Source organism: Giraffa tippelskirchi, chromosome 8 (assembly GCF_054371585.1).
Source record: "Giraffa tippelskirchi isolate mGirTip1 chromosome 8, T2T-mGirTip1v1.2.pri, whole genome shotgun sequence".
Lineage (NCBI taxonomy): Eukaryota > Metazoa > Chordata > Mammalia > Artiodactyla > Giraffidae > Giraffa > Giraffa tippelskirchi.
Window position 1 is genome coordinate 129579913 of NC_137282.1, and position 18468 is coordinate 129598380.

At 53.8% G+C, this 18468-nt stretch overlaps 1 protein-coding gene across 1 annotated transcript in view; it reads right to left on the reverse strand.

Moving 5' to 3' along the window:
* KCNK5 (potassium two pore domain channel subfamily K member 5) overlaps positions 1-17938 on the reverse strand; it is a 40708-nt gene extending 22770 nt beyond the window's left edge. The window contains exon 1 of the mRNA XM_081523228.1: positions 17417-17938. Within this exon, the coding sequence (XP_081379354.1) occupies positions 17417-17602 (186 nt within the window). The 5' untranslated portion in view covers positions 17603-17938. The remainder of the gene's footprint in view (positions 1-17416) is intronic.
* Between the last annotated feature and the right edge of the window lie 530 nt (positions 17939-18468).

The window sequence follows — 18468 nt, forward strand, 5'->3', positions numbered from 1 at the left end:
ACTAGATACCAAGAGAAGCCAATGTGCCCTTAGGAACCTCAACAGGTTCCACTAGCATTCTAGCACCACCCAATAGGACTCTCAGTGCTGAGGAAACCCTGTGGCTACTGAGCCCTAGGACTGTGGGCAGTGTGAGGAGGAACTAAATTCAAATTTTATTAATTTTATTATTTTTTAAATTTTGGGGCCATGCTGTGCAGCATGTGGGGTCTTAGCTCCCTGACCAGGGATCGAACCCACACCCCACCGTGCGCTGGAGGCACAGAGTCTTAGCTGCCAGGGAAGTCCCTAAATTTTATTAATTTTAATGAAAAACTAAACAGCTACCATAGTTAGTAATATCACGTTAAAACCGATTCGTGACCTGTGAGTGGTAATTACCATACTGATGCAGTCCGACACAACACATCCTACCTAGGCAGGGAGGGCCTGCCTTCCCCCCGACCCCCAGGGCTCACCCAAGCCTTGGGCCAGGGTCTGCAGCGTACTCTTGACTCTGAATGACATGCATGGTCATGGGCTGTCCCAAATCTTTCCTTTGCCTGCGTTTTTTTTCTTTGGTGGGGGGGGGGGGTCCATCCAAAAAGGCAAGGCAGGCAAAGTCTTCCTGGGCCCCAGTGGGAATTGTAAGAGCTGAATACACACTGAGGCCTTGGTCTCTGCAGCACCCCTTCCCTTGCGGGAGACACTGACCCCAACAAAAGGGGCAGCCCCTGGGACTCCGCCAGCTCTGCAAGGCTTCTCCCGGGGGAGCCACACTCTCTTCTTGGTGACTACCAATCAGATCGTGTTCAATCTCAAACTTACTGGTCTGCACACCAAAAGCCCGCCTGGTTTCCCCAGTCTTTGAGACCCTTCTCTTCAAAGTGTTCAACAGCCCCACTGCCCAGGAAGTCAGCCCTCTGGCAGCTAAACTGAAAAACAATCACACATTGTTTAGCAATTTCAGAAGTGATACTAGTTTTCAGAGTATGCACCACTGCCGCTAAACCCATGTTTATTTGTGCTTTGTGTACCTCACGCATTAAAAATAGCCAGGGTAGAAGTGGCCAATGCTATGTGCGTGCATCTTACCCTTTCAGAAAACTCAATTTCCTACAGGACAACTGCAATACAACAGCATTTTAGAAAATTAGGGAGGCAGAGAAAGAAAAGGCATCAATAACCCTGCCTCCAATTCAGCGCAGCCTGCCTTCTGTTTTGACATCGAGTTGCAGTGATTCAGCCCTAACACGGCACCAACTCAGAAAACCGATTCTGGGCGGCCCTCACTCCCGTCTTGTTTCTGTCTCACTTCCAGTCTGGCTCATAGCTCAGCCCCACTGAGAACACGGAATCGAAGCCCCGGAAAGCTACCCCATTCCAGGGCCCCAGCAGGTGCCCCTGCTGGTCTGTCTGAGGGTCTCCCACTCCACGGTCAGAGCCCACCGGGTCACTCAATAAGCAGGGATCCAGCTATAAGCAGAGCGGGGGCTGGGGTGGGGGGAGCATGTTGGGGGTGCTGGGTGGGGGGAGTGAAGAGTGTGTGCACAGATGGAAACCAGCTTCAGGAAGGGCACATTTTCGGACTTGTACACCATGACCCCAACAGAGAGCAAGTAGAAGAGACAGGGCATCAGGCAGCTCTAGGCTCTGGGGCACTCCAAAGAGAGCGGGCGTCCCCAAACCGAAACCTGTGAACTCTGAACCCCTGGCTTGGTGGAGGCGGGCACTTTCTAGAGCAGGACTGAAAAGTGCCCCCCCACCACATGACTTGGAAGTTGCCCTGGCACTTTCTAGAGCAGGACTGAAAAGTGCCCCCTCAACACATGACTTGGAAGTTGCCCTGGCGTGGGCCTGAGAGCCAGCTCTGGGTCCAGACATGCACACCTGGGGTGCAGAGGAGGCAGGGCGTGGGGGAGGGGGACACTGACGCACTTCTCCAGGCAACCTGCGGACCCATCCCGACAGAGGACAGAGTGTCCCTGCTCAGGTGCGCTGCGCACGCAGGGTGGGGTGGGTGGGGGGCTGTCCCAGAGTTCTTGCAGGGTCGGGGTAGAATCTGGCCAGGCACGGCCCCCACTGGAAGGACAGGAGTTTTCCAGATTGGAGGTGGGCTCTGATGGTCCTACCTTTGGGATGTGGGGACTGGGGGACAGAGGCCAAAGGAGAGGGAGATATGGCATCGTGGCTCGGATGTCCATTAATCATTACCCTCTCACACAGCGAGAGATTTCAGATCCAGTGGGGCACAGCCGAGGGCCTGACGGGAGGGGGGAAGGGCTGCAGACAAGGCACAACCCCAGAGCAATGTGCTCTAATGTGGGGGCAAGGAGGTGCTCAGAAAAGGAGGGGGCTCAATAGAAGGCAACCCTCAAAGTCAGGGGAGCCCTCCCTGGCAGCTCCCTCCGCCCCCCCACCTACGGCAACGTTTCTACCTTGGAGCACATGAGAGGCCCCTGCAACCTGCTGCACCTGCATAATCCTTCATATACATCGCAGGGCCGTAGGTAGGTAGGTAGGTCACGAATGACTCTTGCGACCTCATGGACTGTAGCCCACCAGACTCCTCTGTCCATGGAATTCTCCAGGCAAGAATACTGGAGAGGGTTGCCATTTCCTTCTCCAGGGGATCTTCCCGACCCAGGGATCGAAACTGAGTCTACTGCATTGCAAGCAGATTCTACCAACTAAGCCACCAGGCCTGGCCCAACCTCAAAGGCAAGGCTAATGTCTAAATATGGCTCATAATTCCCACAAACCTTGAACCAGCACTGGGCAAAGTGCTGGCACTTGGTGAGACTCTAATCGGCCTAGTGAACAAGTCCTTTGGCTCAGAGAGAGGCGGGGACCCTGCCTAGCCACACAGCAAGTCCGCTCAGCCAGGCCCAGGACCTGGCTCTGTCTTCACATCCCCGGTCCTCGAGCCACCCTTCAGTAGACCTCAGGGCTGCGGCTGGAGTCTGGGGGCTGGGGGAGGTAGGGTGTTGAAAAGCTGATAACCAGGACACCCTCCCTTTTCCTGCTCCCCGGGGGGTGCTGACAAGACATTACTGCACCAGTGAGCTCAGCCCACTCAGCACTCTCCCTCGGCCAGAGGCAGCCCTTCCACCCGCTGCTCCAAAGGGGGCGGGATGCTGGGGGGGTGGGGGCAGGAGGGGGTAGTGCAGGGCACCCATCCAAAGCTAACACTGTCAGGATGCATTCCTCGACCTGGGAGGCAGACGGGAGAGTTTTATTTGAACAGGAGCTATGGGGAGGGCCTGGGCCTGCGGTTCTTTCTCCTCCGGAGAGTCTGAACAGGTGCTGTCCTGCACCCAGATGCATGGGGGGAACAAGAACCTTGAATTAGACAAAGGGGCACCCAAGCCAAAACCAACACTCGTGTCCATGAAGGGCTCACCCACCCTGGGGGTCCTCTGCTCACCGCAAAAATAGCCAGCCTGACCCCAGTCATGCAGGCAGATTCTGAGCGGGTGGTGGGAAAGGCAAGGTGACAGCTGTCCCCTCCCCAGGGGGACACCACAGTCCCACGAGGGGTTAGCCCTGGGGAAGCCAAGTGGGGGACATGTCACAAGTGTGGCTTTAGCTGCCGGGCAGATTCAGACAGGAACCCCACGGCCAAGAGGCAAGCTGAACCTCTCCCTTCCAGGTCTTTGATTTTTTTTTTCTTGAGAGCTCAGTCTCTGGGTCTCCTGACCCACAAATCCTGCAGTGAAGGGTCAGGGCTGGAAAGGTCCATAAGGAAGCCAGGGGAGCGGGCTAGGGGGCAGGGATGGAGCTGACGGCACCTGCCCTGAACTGTGGCACCTACTTACCTAACCCAAGTTTCTCCTGCTTTCAAACCTTTCACGCTGCAAATGGTCAACAAACGTAAACCAGGTCAGGAAACAGCAGTGTCAGGACCCACAAAGGCTGAAGAGAGCGGTGCTCAGCAAAGGGTCAGTGAGCAAGCCTGGTGTGCTTCGGGGGGGAGGGGGTGGGGAGGGGGTGGCTAGAGCCAACAGGGTCCAAGGAGAAAGCCCATCTCTAGGAGGCCCAGCACAGCTGGTAAAACAGGCCCTGATTTAGGACACCACAGAGTCTAAACAGAGCAACTCTGCAGGGCTCTGAACTCAGAGGCTTGGGTTCAGGCCACTAACTAGCTTTTGCGTGACCTGGAAGGACTTATTTAATCCTCTGCCTCAGTTGTCTTATCTTCAGATGAATTTGCACTGCATCTATGGTCCTCCTGTTGGGAGTCCCTGGGGTGTGGGATGGCTCCCATCTGTCCTTCCCTCAACCAGGTGCCAGCTGCGGTCCCTGCTGTCGAGTGATGTCTGGAACGCCTCTCTCTGCCACCACCTGCAAGGTGACTTACGTTATCAGTGGACACAGACCTGAGTTCCTGGTAAAGGTTGAGATGTGCTGTGAGCATGCAGGGTTTTAGATAGCCCCCTCGCCCTAGGGGCACGGCCTCCTGTCTGCAGTGGGAATCAAGGGCAGGGATCCAGACAGAGGCAAGACCCCACGGGGAGCAGAGTCTAGATCTCTTGGGGCCGCTGCAAGGACCCTGGCTCTTGGCAAGGACCAGACTCAGAGCCTAGGTCTCTGCAGCGGCCCATGTGGTCTGGAGCCTGCTCCCCCCGTGTGGTCTAAGTCTGCGGGGGAAACCATGACAGGTTTTCTGAGTCGGTGGTCCTGATGCAACTCTATCAGAATCCCTGACTGCTGCAGCAGTGACCACCTCCCACTTCCTGAGACCACTGCCTCCAAAAAGCCTTCCCCAACTGCCCCACTTAGCAATACCTCCTCCTTTATTGTACCTGCACCACCCTGGAGAGCACAGTAACCTTGGAAAAGTTACATAACCTCCCAAGGCCTTGGCTCCAGGACTGTAAAGGGAGGCTAGTTAGATAACCACTAAGCTCCCTACAGCTTCACATTTTATGACTTGCTGCCAGGAGGAGCGCCCAGAGCCTGACCCTCCTCCTCCCCCATCCCTGCCAGCCTCCAAGAAACCAGCCAACACCACCTCCTCCTTAGGCTCAAACACCTGGGGAGCAGGGTCCTGCCAAGGACCAGTGAGGCGTCACGTCATTTCTGCCCCAGGCTCTGGATGGCCCCCCCAAACCCTGTGCGGTGAGGGGGTTGACCACAATTTCAACCTCTGCCTCTTATTCCAGAAAAACTCACTAGTGGGTAGGGAAACGGCGCTACCCACTAGTGGTGCTCCAGGAAAGGGTGTGCTGGGGTGGGGCAGGTTAGGAAATCAGGCCAGGTTAGTGTAAGTGAAATAAAGGCTCTGCAACCCAACACACATGAAGATTTTGATTTAAAGGCTGTTCAGGGCTTTCTCTGGTGGTCCGGTGGTTAAGAATGTGCCTTGCAATGCAGGGGACACAGGTTCGATCCCTGGTCAGGGAAGATCCCACATGCCGTGGAGCAATTAAGCCTGTGCACCACACCGACTGAGCCCACACGCTACAACTATTGAAGCCTGTGAGCCTAGAACCTGAGCTGCACAACCAGAAGCCACTGCAATGAGAAACCCGGGCACCGCAATGAAGAGGAGCCCCCACTCGCCACAACTACAGAAAGCCCACATGCGGCAAAGAAAACCCACCACAGCCAAAATAGATAAACGAATAAACACTTTTCACCAGGCCTCAGTTTTGCCATCAAGCAAATGGGATGACAGTTCCTGGTCAGACCTCAGAGAGGTCACTGGAAGGCACCCCAGATGAGTGGCTGTGCAGAAGCCCACAGTAAGGCCAAGGGTGGGAATAGGGTGTGGGGGGGTGCAAACCCTAGAGGTCACCCAGGTGCTGCAGGCAATACTGTGCAACAGTCCTGCTCCATCCCCTGGGGCCGCCATCCATCAGCCCTGAGGGGTGGGCCATGGGGTAGAAAAGACCCAGGGCAGGCTGCAGTCATGCCAAAGGGCTAGGAACAGTGCTGCCTTCCTCCTTCCTCCCTGCTTCTCCCTCCACCCCCCTGCACATCCACATGCCCCCGTGGTTTCCATGGCACGTGGTCTGGGGACATTCCCCGACAGACAGGCGGGAGGACCTGCTCATCCTCTTTGCAGCACGTTTCCACCAGGCCTGCACACACACTGGGTAAACATCTGCATGGAGGAAGGACTGGGTCTCCGCTCTGTCTCAAGTTCCTTGAAAGCAGAAATCACCTCCTGTGGGGAGGACAGGCCTGCTAGGCCTGCTCACTAGGACGGGCCTTGTTAATCCCAGGGGAAAGGAGTAAGGGGACTCCTGGAGATAAACAGACCCAGAGAGGCAGAGCTGTTTGTCTTGTAAAGTCCCTCAAAGGGGAAAAGATCGGAGTGCGCCTTCCACATGTGTCCTTGGTGGTCTCTGTGCCCAGCAAGATGGGAACCATCACTTTCTCATGAAGCCAGAGGCTCAGGGTCCAGCTTTCGGAGACTATGTGACTTGAAAGCCTATGCTGGACCACCAGGCACCTTGGCCCCACCTCATGCAGCTTTATTTTGATAAAGCCGCCTCCCTTCTGCTCGCTGGGGCCAGAGCCTGTCCTGGCTCGGTTTACCCAGGTAACCACCTTGACCTTGCAGGAGGCTTGTTGTTGTTCAATCGCTAAGTCCTGTCCAACTCTTTGCGACCCCATGCACTGAAGCACACCAGGCTTCCCTGTCCTTCACTATCTGGCAGAGTTTGCTCAAACTCATGGCCATTGAGTTTGTAGGTTGGGTCCCTTGTGACTAGACTTCCAACCCAAAGGCCCACACAGCTCTCCGCCTCCCCACCAGAGCCAGCTACACTGCTTGGGCACCCAGAGGTCCCACAAACAGATTCCAAGCAAGTCGCTTACTGGGCTAGAACTTGGGTGGGGAGGCCCCTGTTCCAGGGTATGGGCCCTGCCCATATGGGGCTCCTGCAACCTGTGTTGGGTATGTGTGTGTTAGTCACTCAGCTGTGTCCGACTCATTCTGACTTCACGGGGATCGAACCCAGGTCTCCTGCATTGCAGGCAGCTTGCTTACTGTCTGAGCCACCAGGGGAAGTGTGCAGTCTAGCTGGGCCTAATTTAAGGGGCCTGCTAAGCCCTCCTGAATGAATGGATGAACTTACTCCAAGGAAGTGGGACTTCCCTATAGCTCAGATAGTAAAGAATCTGCCTACAAATGCAGGAGACCCGGGTTTGATCCCTGGGTCAGTAAGATCCCCTGGAGAAGGAAAATGGCAACCCACTCCAGTATTCTTGCCTGGAGAACCCCATGGATAGAGTAGCCCGGTGGGCTACAGTCCATGGGGTCGTAAAGAGTCAGACTAAGCGACTAACACACAAACACACACACACACACTCCCGGGAAATGGAGTCCAGAGCGGTGAAATCTGACCAGGGTCACACAGCACAAACCAGTACTGCAGGGAGAATCAGAACTCGAGTAAGAACCAGCTATTCCCTTCACAGTGGTTCAGACAAGGGTTTCCCAGCCCCAGCTCCGGCCCCAAGCACTGGGCACACATGCAATGAAGGGGCTCCACCGAGTCCTCGTCCTCGCCAGCTGCTGGGGCCTAGCAGGCCCCAGGCAACCCACAGGACCAGCCACTAGGTATAGGAAGAGCCAGGCTGACCCTGCCCCCAGGTCACCCTCTCCCCTCCACAGCTGCTCACAGAGCTTGGGGGCAAGCCTCTCCCTTAACGGGAGGGGCCAGCTAGGCAGCCTAATTACAGAGTGCCATGGGAGGTGACAACAGTCAGAAGTACACAATCCTGCCTAAATATTTCAGCAGGAAACCCAAATATTTAGAGAGAGGAGGGGAAAAACAGACTGCACACTTCAAAACCAATCAAAGGGACCTGGCTACCACGGACCCATGGAGAGGGGAGGTGGGTGGCGTCTGACCCCAAGGAGGGCACAACTTAGATCCCCACATCCTGTGTGACCAACCCTCCAGGGATGTCACCCGTGAGGTCATCTGGGCCCAGGATCCTCCGGAAGGGAAGAGGTTTAACCCAGGCCTGGGATAAGCCAGGACTCGTCCCCTTTCTCCAGAGGAGGAGGCAGGGCTCTGCTGGAAGGCAAGAGGCGATACAGCTTCCTTATCTCTTGGTACTGAGGGGAGGGAGGTGGGTGAGTCTGCAGGAGATGAAAAATGGTGGGTGACACCACCAGGACTTCTGGTGGGTTTTATCATCCGTGTCTCCATCTCCAGATTGGGAGCTTAATACATGGCGGGGCCTGAAGGAGGCATCGGGAACAGCCCCTGGCCCAGACATGGAGGTACCAGAGTGAAACTGAGTGGGGCCCTGTGGGGCTCCCAGGCTTGGATGCCTTTCTGTCCTCCATTTCTTGTAGGCAAGACTCCAGCCTTCATGACCTTCCCCGAGTTCCAAAGGGCAGATTTGGAACAGTGGCTAATCAGGGAAGGAGCAGCCAAGAAACCACCCTTTTGAGGCACGATTAAAGGGACCAGAGAAACTTATCAACATTAGGAGTTGACTACCTGAAACTGCACACCCTAATCTCATCAAAGAGACTCCACTTTGGACTCACTATTCTAAACCCTAATCAAGTTCTTTGATGAGAGACACCTATTTTTTCGAGAGATACCTATTTTTTTCGAGGCAGAAGCTCAGTGTTTCCCTTTGCCTGGAAAAGCACAATAAAGCTACCCTTTTCTACTTCAGCCAAAACGCTGTCTCTGGGATTTGATTCAGGACTAGTGTACAGAGAGGCCGAGCTTTTGGTAACAAGAGCAGCAGCTAACAGAGGGAATCACCAGTTGCTTGGGCCGGTCAAGTGTGTTTATATAGATTCTGCAGGAATGAGGGCAATGCTATACTATAGTCCCATTTCACACATTAGGAGACTGACTTGCTCAAAGTCACATGGCGACAGCCAATCACACAGAGAACCTCCTGATGCACCCTAGGGTTCTGCAGCCACCACATACACCCTGTACTTCCCCACCTCCGGGCCTTTGCTCCTTGTTTTTGTATGTTTCATAGTGTGGGCTCTGGGTTCAAATCCACATTCTTCCACCTCCTAGCTGTACAGCCTCAGGCAAAAGAGTGAAGTTGTAGGAGCCACTCTGTTGCTCTTGCCCTAAGGTGGGGTTGCTAACCCTCCAGCAGAGGGTTGCCCCAGGACTATGAGATGACGCACACAAACCATTCCCACCGCCGGTGGTGAAGCAAGTGCTCAGTAATTGTTAGGTAGAATCACCCCCACCCCGGGCCCCAATCCCTGCTCAGTCTGTCACTTCTACCTCCTGACTCTACCTCCCTTCAGATCCAAGGCTCTGAAATCAGCAAGGCAGGGTGACGCAGCCTCTAGCTAACCATGCAGCCTTGGGCAAATCCCCTGACCTCAGCAGAGCAGTAACACTTAACCCACAGGACAGGTTCAATGAGATCAGGTAAGAACCAGCCTGGCACCTGAGAGGTATTTGGCAGAAAGTTCAAGGGGGCTGCAGCCCATTTCACTCATCACTTCTGCCTACCTCAATGCTCCCTCCTCCACTTTAAGTTCAAGAGCAGAAATTCACCTCTCAACGGTACATGCCTGGGACCTCCAGCTGCACCTATGAACATCACTCACGTAACAAGCTCCTTACCTGTCTTTCTCTAGAGTAGGGGCTCCCTGAGGGCAGGCGAAATGTTTTGTTCAGAGCCAGACCCCTCCCCACCACAGGCCACAGGAAACAGGAACTAAACCCTCCGAGGCCCCCTGACCCTCGTCCATCTCTCCAGCCTCACCATCTGCAACCCATCACTTGGCACCAGGACTGTATTTCCCTTCATCTCACCACCACGGCCCTGTTTGTCTCCCCAGCTAGACTGAGCTCCAGAGGGCTAAGCCCCCGTCTGGTTTCTGAGGCTTCAAAGTGAGGTTTCTGTCACACCGAAGTGACAGCTGGCAGGCAGGGGTCCCCCTGTGACCCCCTAACTCTGCACAGGTCTCTGAGGTTTGGGGTGTCAGATGAATTGCTCATAAAAAGCCAAGTCACCTCAGGCAGCTGTACAGAGCTGGAGCACACTGCCCCCCACGATTACCGAAAGAGGCAACTAAGGCGTCATCTGGGAATGTCATCAATGGAGGGGACCCAGACCTGGACCAACAAGGAAGGGAGAGAGAGGTACCCTATCTGCAAGCTGGGTGTAAGGGAGTGTGGGTGGGCTCTTTTACGGGGCTGTGATCTCTATGGGCTTCGGTGGAAAAAACCACACTCCATCACATTAGGAGAGAGGGAGGAGGCATCTTTATCAGAACACCCTGGGGGTAAAAGGATCAGCCCACAGAAACGTTAGTTTATAATAGAATGCTCCACTTCTTTTAAGTTGCAAGCAGCTGTTGAAGGAAGAGGAATCTTTCAGAAGTGCTGTTCACTCCCTTACTGGAAAATTGCAAAAATTTGGTGAATTCAAATTCTTTGGCTCAACCCAGAGAGCCTGGTCATCTGACCCTCACCCCTCTGTCATGTGGCTGCAGACCAGAACCATCAGGCAGTTTCACACCTCCCTGAGGAGGGCTGCAATGAAAATGGATCCTCCATCCTACCCTCTCTCTAGCTTTTTTACAAGGGTGGTGGAGGAACTTCCCTGGCTGTCCAGTGGTTAAGACTTCGCCTTCCAATGCAGAGAGTGTGAGTTCAGTCCCTAGTTGGGGAGCTAAGACCCTACAGGCCTCCTAGCCAAACAAAACAAAACAAAACAAAACATAAAACAGAAGCAATATTGGAACAAATTCAATAAAGACAAATGGTCCACATCCCCCCCTCCCCCAAAAAATCTTCAAATAAATAAATAAATACAATGGTGGTTCACCCAGAAGTGGAATTGCTGGATCATGTGGGCTTCCCTAGTGGCTCAGACGGTAAAGAATTTGCCTGCAATGCAGGAGACCCAGATTCGATCCCTGGGTCTGGAAATCCCCTGGAAGAAGTTACGGCAACCCACTCCAGTATTCTTGCCTGGGGGAGCCTGGCAAGCTACCATCCACTGAGTTGCAAAGAAATGAACACAACTGAGCAAGTAACCCACACACACACACCTGGTAGTCTATTTTTAATTTTTTGAGGAATCTCTATACTGTCTCCCATAGTGGTCGCACCATTTTACACCAAAATACAAACACTATACAATTCCACTTGTAAGGTATCTAGAGTAGCCAAATTCACAGAAACATAAAGTAAAATGGTAATCACTCAGCCCTGGGGAGACGGCGGGGGGGGGTGGGGGGGAAGGAGAGCTGTTTAACAGGTCTAGAGTTTCAGTTTTGCCAGATGCAAAAATTTTGGAGATCTGTTTCACAGTAACGTGAATACACGTAACACTACTGAACAGCATTCAAAAAAAAAGGTAAAAAGGGTATACTTTGTTATGTGCTTTTCACTATAATTTAAAAAAAAGAAAGTTGCCCTTTATTCTGCTCTAGGAAGATCTTCTGACTCTGTGCCCTCTACACTGGGGTGTGGATGGGGCATCACATAGAAGGGGCACTTAGGAGGTCAGTGGCGGCAGCAGCTAACATTTAATGACCCTTGCTGTGTGTCAAGCACTGTTTCCAATAAGCAACCTATGAAAGGTGATATAATGGCATGCACTTAGAGGCCACCCGTCACCATCAGACACACAGCTTGGATGGTGACTCTTTCAGCAACAGTAAGGGGCCCACACCGATAAGCCAAATGGCACGTGGACAAAGATGCCTGCCCAGAGCAGCAGGTCCTCTTATCCATGTCAACGCATCCTTGGGGAGAACGAAAAGGTCAGGGCTCTTCCACTTATTCCAGGGGTCCGGAGGGACTCTCAGCAAAAATCTCCAAGGGGATTCACCTCTATCTTCTCTACTCCCCCCAGAGGAACATCTGGAGGTGTTCACACGCTATTTCATGCTCTCCTATGATCACCTACCTCACCTGGCCTCTCTCTATCACCCCAGTGCAGGCCATTCCATTCTCGTGGTACCACTCAGCTCTAGCATCTCAATTTGTACAAAGACTCTCCTTGGGGTTCACCGTCTCAGGAGCCTGGCTTCCCTGTTCCCCAAAGCCTTGTACTTCCCTGTCCCCTGCTTCCCCCACCCCCTCACCACACACATCGAGTTCAAAGGCTGAGGCCAATCTAACAGCAAACAACCAAGTTCAAGATGAAAGCTCTTGGCCTGAGGTCAGAGCCAGCCAAGCACAGCCTCCAAAACTGGAGGACTGTGTTTCTTTTAAACGCCCGACTGTAAATAGGGCAAAACCCCAAGAAAACACTTAGAAGCCGCAGTCATCGCCTCCCTTGTGCCCTCCTCCTATAGGACTCCCCCCACCCCCACTAGAACCTTTCAACACTTGCTAATCTCTGCCCTCAACAAGCCTCTATTACTATGCCATCTGTAGTCATCCTAAGGGCTCTAGTAAAACTCTCAAAACGATTCAATAAAAATTCACCTTAGCTGTTAAAATTCTAACCAGAGTAGTCAACGACAGCAGATTTATCAATTTGAGAATTCTTTTTGTTTTGGCTGCCCTCGATGTTGAGCGGAACAAAAATAAGAAAATGAGCCTTTAGGAAGGAACCTCTTCTGTTTCCTCTCAAAAAATCCCAACCTCTCCACTCCCCACTTCTGCAGTCCTAGACGGTGAGAGTTCAGTTTCGAATGAATGACCCGGAGGCTTCTGTGATCCTGGATAATCAAAAGATCGATTGTACTCCCTTTACTTACAAAGGCAGCTAAGTGGACCAGTGCGCTTTACAATTTCCAGCAAGGCTTGAAACAAAAGAGGCTTTCATGTTAACCCTAGGTTCCCCCCCTACCACCAAATTCAAGTCCTGTGCCCAGTCTGAGCATTTGGTCAGATGTACTTTTACATGATTCGTAGTTAATTTTTTTTAAACTTTTAGGAGGAGGATTGGTGTCCAAACCTCAATGTTGGAATCAGCCTTGCTCTATGGACCAGAATATGTGTGGGGGAGTGTGAAGGGCCCAGAAGATAAAAGGAGAGAGACTGGGCACATACAGAAAACCTCGGAGAAGGACAAGGCAGGTAAGGAGGCTGGTGGGATCCAAGAGGCTTCCAGGAATGGGTCAACCCTGTGAGCAGTCTAAGAAAATCTGGTTAGGGATGGGGTGCCCCAGCAGAAGGCAGGGCCTGGGGTGACCCCTGCACCCCCTGGAAACAAAGGATTCCCAAGAGCCACATCGTGAAGCCTGTGGTCTCCCTCCTGGCCCTCTGCTAGGATCCTCTTCCCGCTCTTCTCCTGCTTTATTGTTTTTGTTCAGTCACCCAGTCGTGTCCGACTCTCTGCGACCCCACGGGCTGCAGCATGCCAGGCCTCCCTGTCCCTCACCATCTCCTGAAGTTTGCCCAAGTTCATGTTCATTGCATCGGTGATACCACCCACCCATCTCATCCTCTGATGCCCTCCTCTGTAACACCCTCATAAATTCCCAGTTCCCACTCTTGGGAATCCTCTGGTGGTCCAGGGGTTAGGATTCTGCGCTTCCACTGTAGGGGGAACGGGTTTGATCCCTGGTTGGGGAACAAAGATCCTGCATGCCGTGGGGTGTGTCAGTCACTCAGTTGTGTCCCACTCTTTGGGACCTCACAGGTTGCAGCCTACCAGGCTTCCCTGTCCATGGGATTTTCCAGGCAAGAATACGAGAGTGGGTTGCCATTTCCTACTCCAGGCTGTGGGGTAAGGTGCTGCCAGAAAACAAACAATCAAAAAAAACCATATAACGATCAAGATCCCACTCGGGGCTGGAGGGCATCTCTTCCTGAGAGCCCCTCCTAAAGTCAGCCGGACCTGGGGGCCCTGGGGTACTGTCTTGTCAAGGTGGATTTTTCCATCCTTCTCCCCAGCAGGCCAGTCTGAGCCTGGCTGTGTCTAATTCATCCTTGCATTCCCAGTGCTTTGCCCACTGCTGCACACGTAGCAGGCGCTTAATAAACACTTGTTGGTAAATTCCCACATACTCTGGAATATACTTCAATTTCACTTCAGTTTGAAACCTGACCCTGTACTGTAAGATCCTGGGCAAATTACATCATCTTTTCAAGTCTTCATCTTGATTGAAAAGGAAAGACTAGATTAAAATCAGAGCATAGGTAAAGTGATTATTCAAAGTCCTGGCACACAGTCAGCCCTGGAAAACCTTTGCTGCAGAGGTGAAGGTTGAGAAAGGTTCATTCCTGCCCGGCATCCCAACCCTCTGGTTTTTCTGTGCTTCTCAAGGAGAAGTGGGGTGGGGTGGACGGCTGCTGTTAAGGGAGGAGGTGCCGACTCAGCCAGGCACAACACAGGAGATGCCTGCGTGCCCATGCCTGTTCTAGGGGAAATAGCAAATAGAATTTCCCAGCCGACCAGAGTCCAGCAGAACCAATTTATTAAGTTCACCGACAGACCAACAGCTTCACATGCCTCAGGGAGAGAGCAAGGGTGTACGGACAAGGAGCAGGCTCTGGCGGCAGATGTCCAGGTCTTAGCTGAGTCTGTGTGTGCCCTCCTGGTCATTCCCCTGAGCTTCAGTTCCCTTATCAGAACATGCAAGGGTGCTGTGCCTGACTAAGGCAGGTAAAGCACCTAGCAGGTTGCCCTGGTCACTGTGTCCCCAGTGACAGTGTGCAGTGGTGTGAGGCTCAGTGTGTTTGGTTACACCTGTACACACCCAATGCCTAATGCTTCCACTTATTCGACCCTCACCAGACCCTCACTTTGCAGATGAGGAAAGAGAGGCCAAGTCAAATGGTTTGATGGGTAAATGGCCAAGCCAGATGGCAAAACCAGCTTAGGACCTCTCTCATAAAATGCTGATTGCCGCCCACAACGCCCAACATGCCAGGTGCTCAGCCAATGCCAACTCCTCTTGTGGGAGCCTCTGCAATTTAGGAAGAGGCTGGGGGAATGGGTCATCCAGCACCTGGAGGAGCAGGCTTGAGAGCAAGGGTTCAACATGGTTCCGAAGGCTGGAAGGAGGGCGACCACGTAGCCTGGGGCCAATGTGGCACAGAGCCTTTGAAAGTCAGCCTCCTCCGCCTCAGTTCAACCACAGCATGCAGAGGGAGGAAGTACCTGACAACTCAGGGACTATTTACAAAGATCTAAAGGGGGGCCGTAACTCCCTTTCTCTCTTTGAAAGAATACATAAAACTTCCATTCTAAGAAAAACCCCACACCAGGCTGCACCACCCCCTGCCTTCCAACAGCCCCAGGAATTCCTAACCAGAGACTCTGTTAGGCTTACAAAGGTGATTATTCTGTACTTGATAAAAACACAGAACTCAGGTGGAAAATGCCGGAGCAGCTAGACGGGTAAGAAGATTTTGAGTTTTCATTTTTCCTTAAACCAATTTCCTGAGACCTGAAGCAATGCCCAAAGTCCCAGATCAGAAAGCAATGCCAGGCAGGTTTCTGTGGACGGAAAGCAATGCTGGCATAACGCTTCCACCGATCCATTCTCATTTCTGGGGTTTTTCCTACGAAGGGAGGGGACTCGCCATGTTGGCTATGGCTTGAGAGGCTGGCCTGTCTATAAGCATGTCCCAATCAAACTAACCTGAGGCCCCAATTTTTTTCCTAAAGTTACCTGCTGGATTTGGCGCGGGGGAAGAGGATAGGGGAATGCTAATTGCTGGCGGGTTTGAAAGGACCTCAAAAATGTCAGGGTTCTTGCTTGCTCCAACACCTTAAGAAAGCTGTCTAACCTCCAAAGCTATAACCACCAGCTGCACCCGGGTGCCTCACCCGGACCACCACCCCCCCTTTCCCTACTCCTCATGTTTTGAAGTTTATTTTCCCACATTCAGCCTTGAATTCTTTCCTTCCTTCCCCTGCAGTTGCGGAGGAGCAGCAAAGAGGGAAACACTTCGAGGGCAGCTCGATTCTTTATCATCCCCGCCTGCCTTCCTCCCCCTCTAAACAAAGCCCTGGAGCAAAGTAAACAACAACTCTTCTCCAGAGGAATTGTTTCCTCAAGGGAAATTATAAAGTGACCCCCCCTCCCCCAACACGCATACACAGGGCAGACACCCATCCCAAGGAAGGCGCAGCCACCCAGATCTCCTGCTTTTAGGAGCGACATCACCCAGCTCCCTCCTGAAGCGCATCCTCTGACCAAACTTATCTCCCAACAGCCCCCAGCCTGGGAAACTGCTCCCAGACAGGAGACCCTCCACTAAAATCCAACACCCAACCTTCTAAATCTTCCACTGGCTCCTAAGAGGACAAATCTATTTGACCAGCTGCTAGCAGGCACCTTTATAGGGGTATTTAGGTGTCCATCGATTTGGGGACAAAAAGGGGAATCCACAGGCAAGACACTGTCATGTTTTCCAACGCTTTCAACCTTCCAACAGACCAGAGCAGGAAAGACAGATGAAGACCGGTTCGTTCCCATTGTACATACAGGGACATTGAGGCGGGAAAAATGAGAGACAACTACACAGCCATAGAGGATTGGGGAGGCAAAGTAGATTAAACATTGTTCCTCATCAAAGTTCCTCAAGAGAAATGTCACACCTTGGACAATCTCTGTACTCCACCTCACCACCTAGAGCCTTCACCGGCTCTTACCCAGGTCTGGTGGTTCTGCTGGAGGGAGGCCATCACGGTAGGCCAAGGAGGGTGAACGGTTGAAGTTAAGAACCTTCGAGAAACTGGGGTACAGGCCTTCGGTCCCCAAACAAGCCCCGCAGTTTATCCCAGTGAGATTAATGTCAACCATAGTACATACGAATCTACCCCAACACGGAGGAGAAACTCTCCCACCGCCTCCCGTTCTGCACAACCTCTCCTCCCTTCCCCCACCCCCGAAAAGGGACGCTCCGGGTGCCGTCCTTTTGTTCCACTGGTTACTTTCACAAAGTTGAACTCCAAGCCCTTCGGGGATGTCTCCACGAGATAAGCCTTCCCGGAAGCCTGCGCGAGTCTCCAGCGTTCCAGCCACCAGCCCGCATCCCGGAGGGGTCAGGCCCGACAGAGCCCCGGACCGCCCCCCCGCCATCCCCAGCCCTGCGAGGGGCGAGGGAGCCTCGCGCCATTCCCCCCGGCTGATGAAGAAAGGCCGAAAAAGAGCCGGCGGGCTGCCGCACTGGCCCGGGAGCTGGGAGGTGGAGACGCGAGGGGGTGGCACCCGGCGGGTGCCCCGAACGCTGGGAGCATCTCCAAGGGAAGATAAACGCCCTTATCCGCCCCACAGCCTCCTCCAACCAGGGAGGTACCCGCGCACCCACACCGAGCCACCTCGGGGCCTGGTTCACCCGCGCGTCAAGCCTAAGTTCTCTCTCGGCACAAACTGGGTTCCGAAGAGTCTCCGCGCGCGTGCGTTGATTCCAGCGTCCAGGAGTGAACGATGGATTCCAGTGGTCAGACTCACGGTGAGACATCCTCACCGACCACCCCCCAGACCCACCCACAGAGACTGAGGGTCATCCAAAGCTGCGAGGGGCTCCCCTTCAGCACTCCTAAACCTCCGGCTCACCTGCAGGATCTTGTCCAGACCTTCCTGGCCCAGGCACGGGAACTCCTTGAGCAGATGAACTTTCTGGGTATAGTAGTTTGTCTTGGCCTCTTTCCAGTGCGGCTCCTCTAGCACCTCGAAGATCGCCGCCCCGATAGCCAGGTAGAAGATGATGGCCGAGGTAAGCAGAGGGCCCCGGTCCACCATGGCTCCCGAGAGGCTGCCTCCTGGAGAAAGCCTCCCCTAGCCCCAGCGGCTCCCAGTCCCACCCACCCTCCAGCCCCTGGAAACAGCTGTTTGAATTTGGAGCTCCGCATGCGCAGTGCTCCGTTCAACCCGGCGCGGCTCCACCAACAAAGTTGCGGCTCCAAGTTGGTCCACTGAGCGCGGGGGAACTGTGCGGACCCTTCTCACGCGCGCCAGGGGTGGGCGGACACACAAGGCGCCGGGCCCCGGATCGCGGGAGGGAAAGGAGCTGAGGGAACCCGGGGCAGAACTCCCGGAGCCACGTGCGCCACTCCTCCGCGCACCACAGCAGTGTGCACCGCGCCCGCCTCCGGGAGCCTCTTTAACCCGGGCCCGCCGCGCTCGTCCCGGGGGAGGGACCGCCGAGGGCCCGCCCCCGGGCAGGCCCCGCCCCGCGCAGGGCCGGCGGCGGGCCCCGGAGTCACCGCTAGGTGCCCGCTGGAACCAGCTGCCAACCCCGTGCGCTCTCCCCCCAGCCCCAGGCCACAGCCAGGGTCCGCTGCCCGCAGAGGTTGTGGTCTCGTGGCCTCGCGTTTCTTACTAGTGCTGGTGTATAAACTAAAATGAGTGTGTGCCTAATGACTGGGGTCAGGAAGGTATTACTATTGCTATTTTCCTTATAAGCCAATTTTCATTTGCTCATGTTTCTGCCAAGAGCACCTGACTCTGTCTCTTTCTGTTTCACACACCTTCCTGTAAGCCTGGGGAAAGGCCATTAGAAAGGGACTGGGGAGGCTATAGAGAGGCAGAGGATATCAGGAACTAAACCAGTCAATAAGGCGTGCATGACTCCTCCCTCTCATTCCAGTCTCACCTGCCCTGGTGTG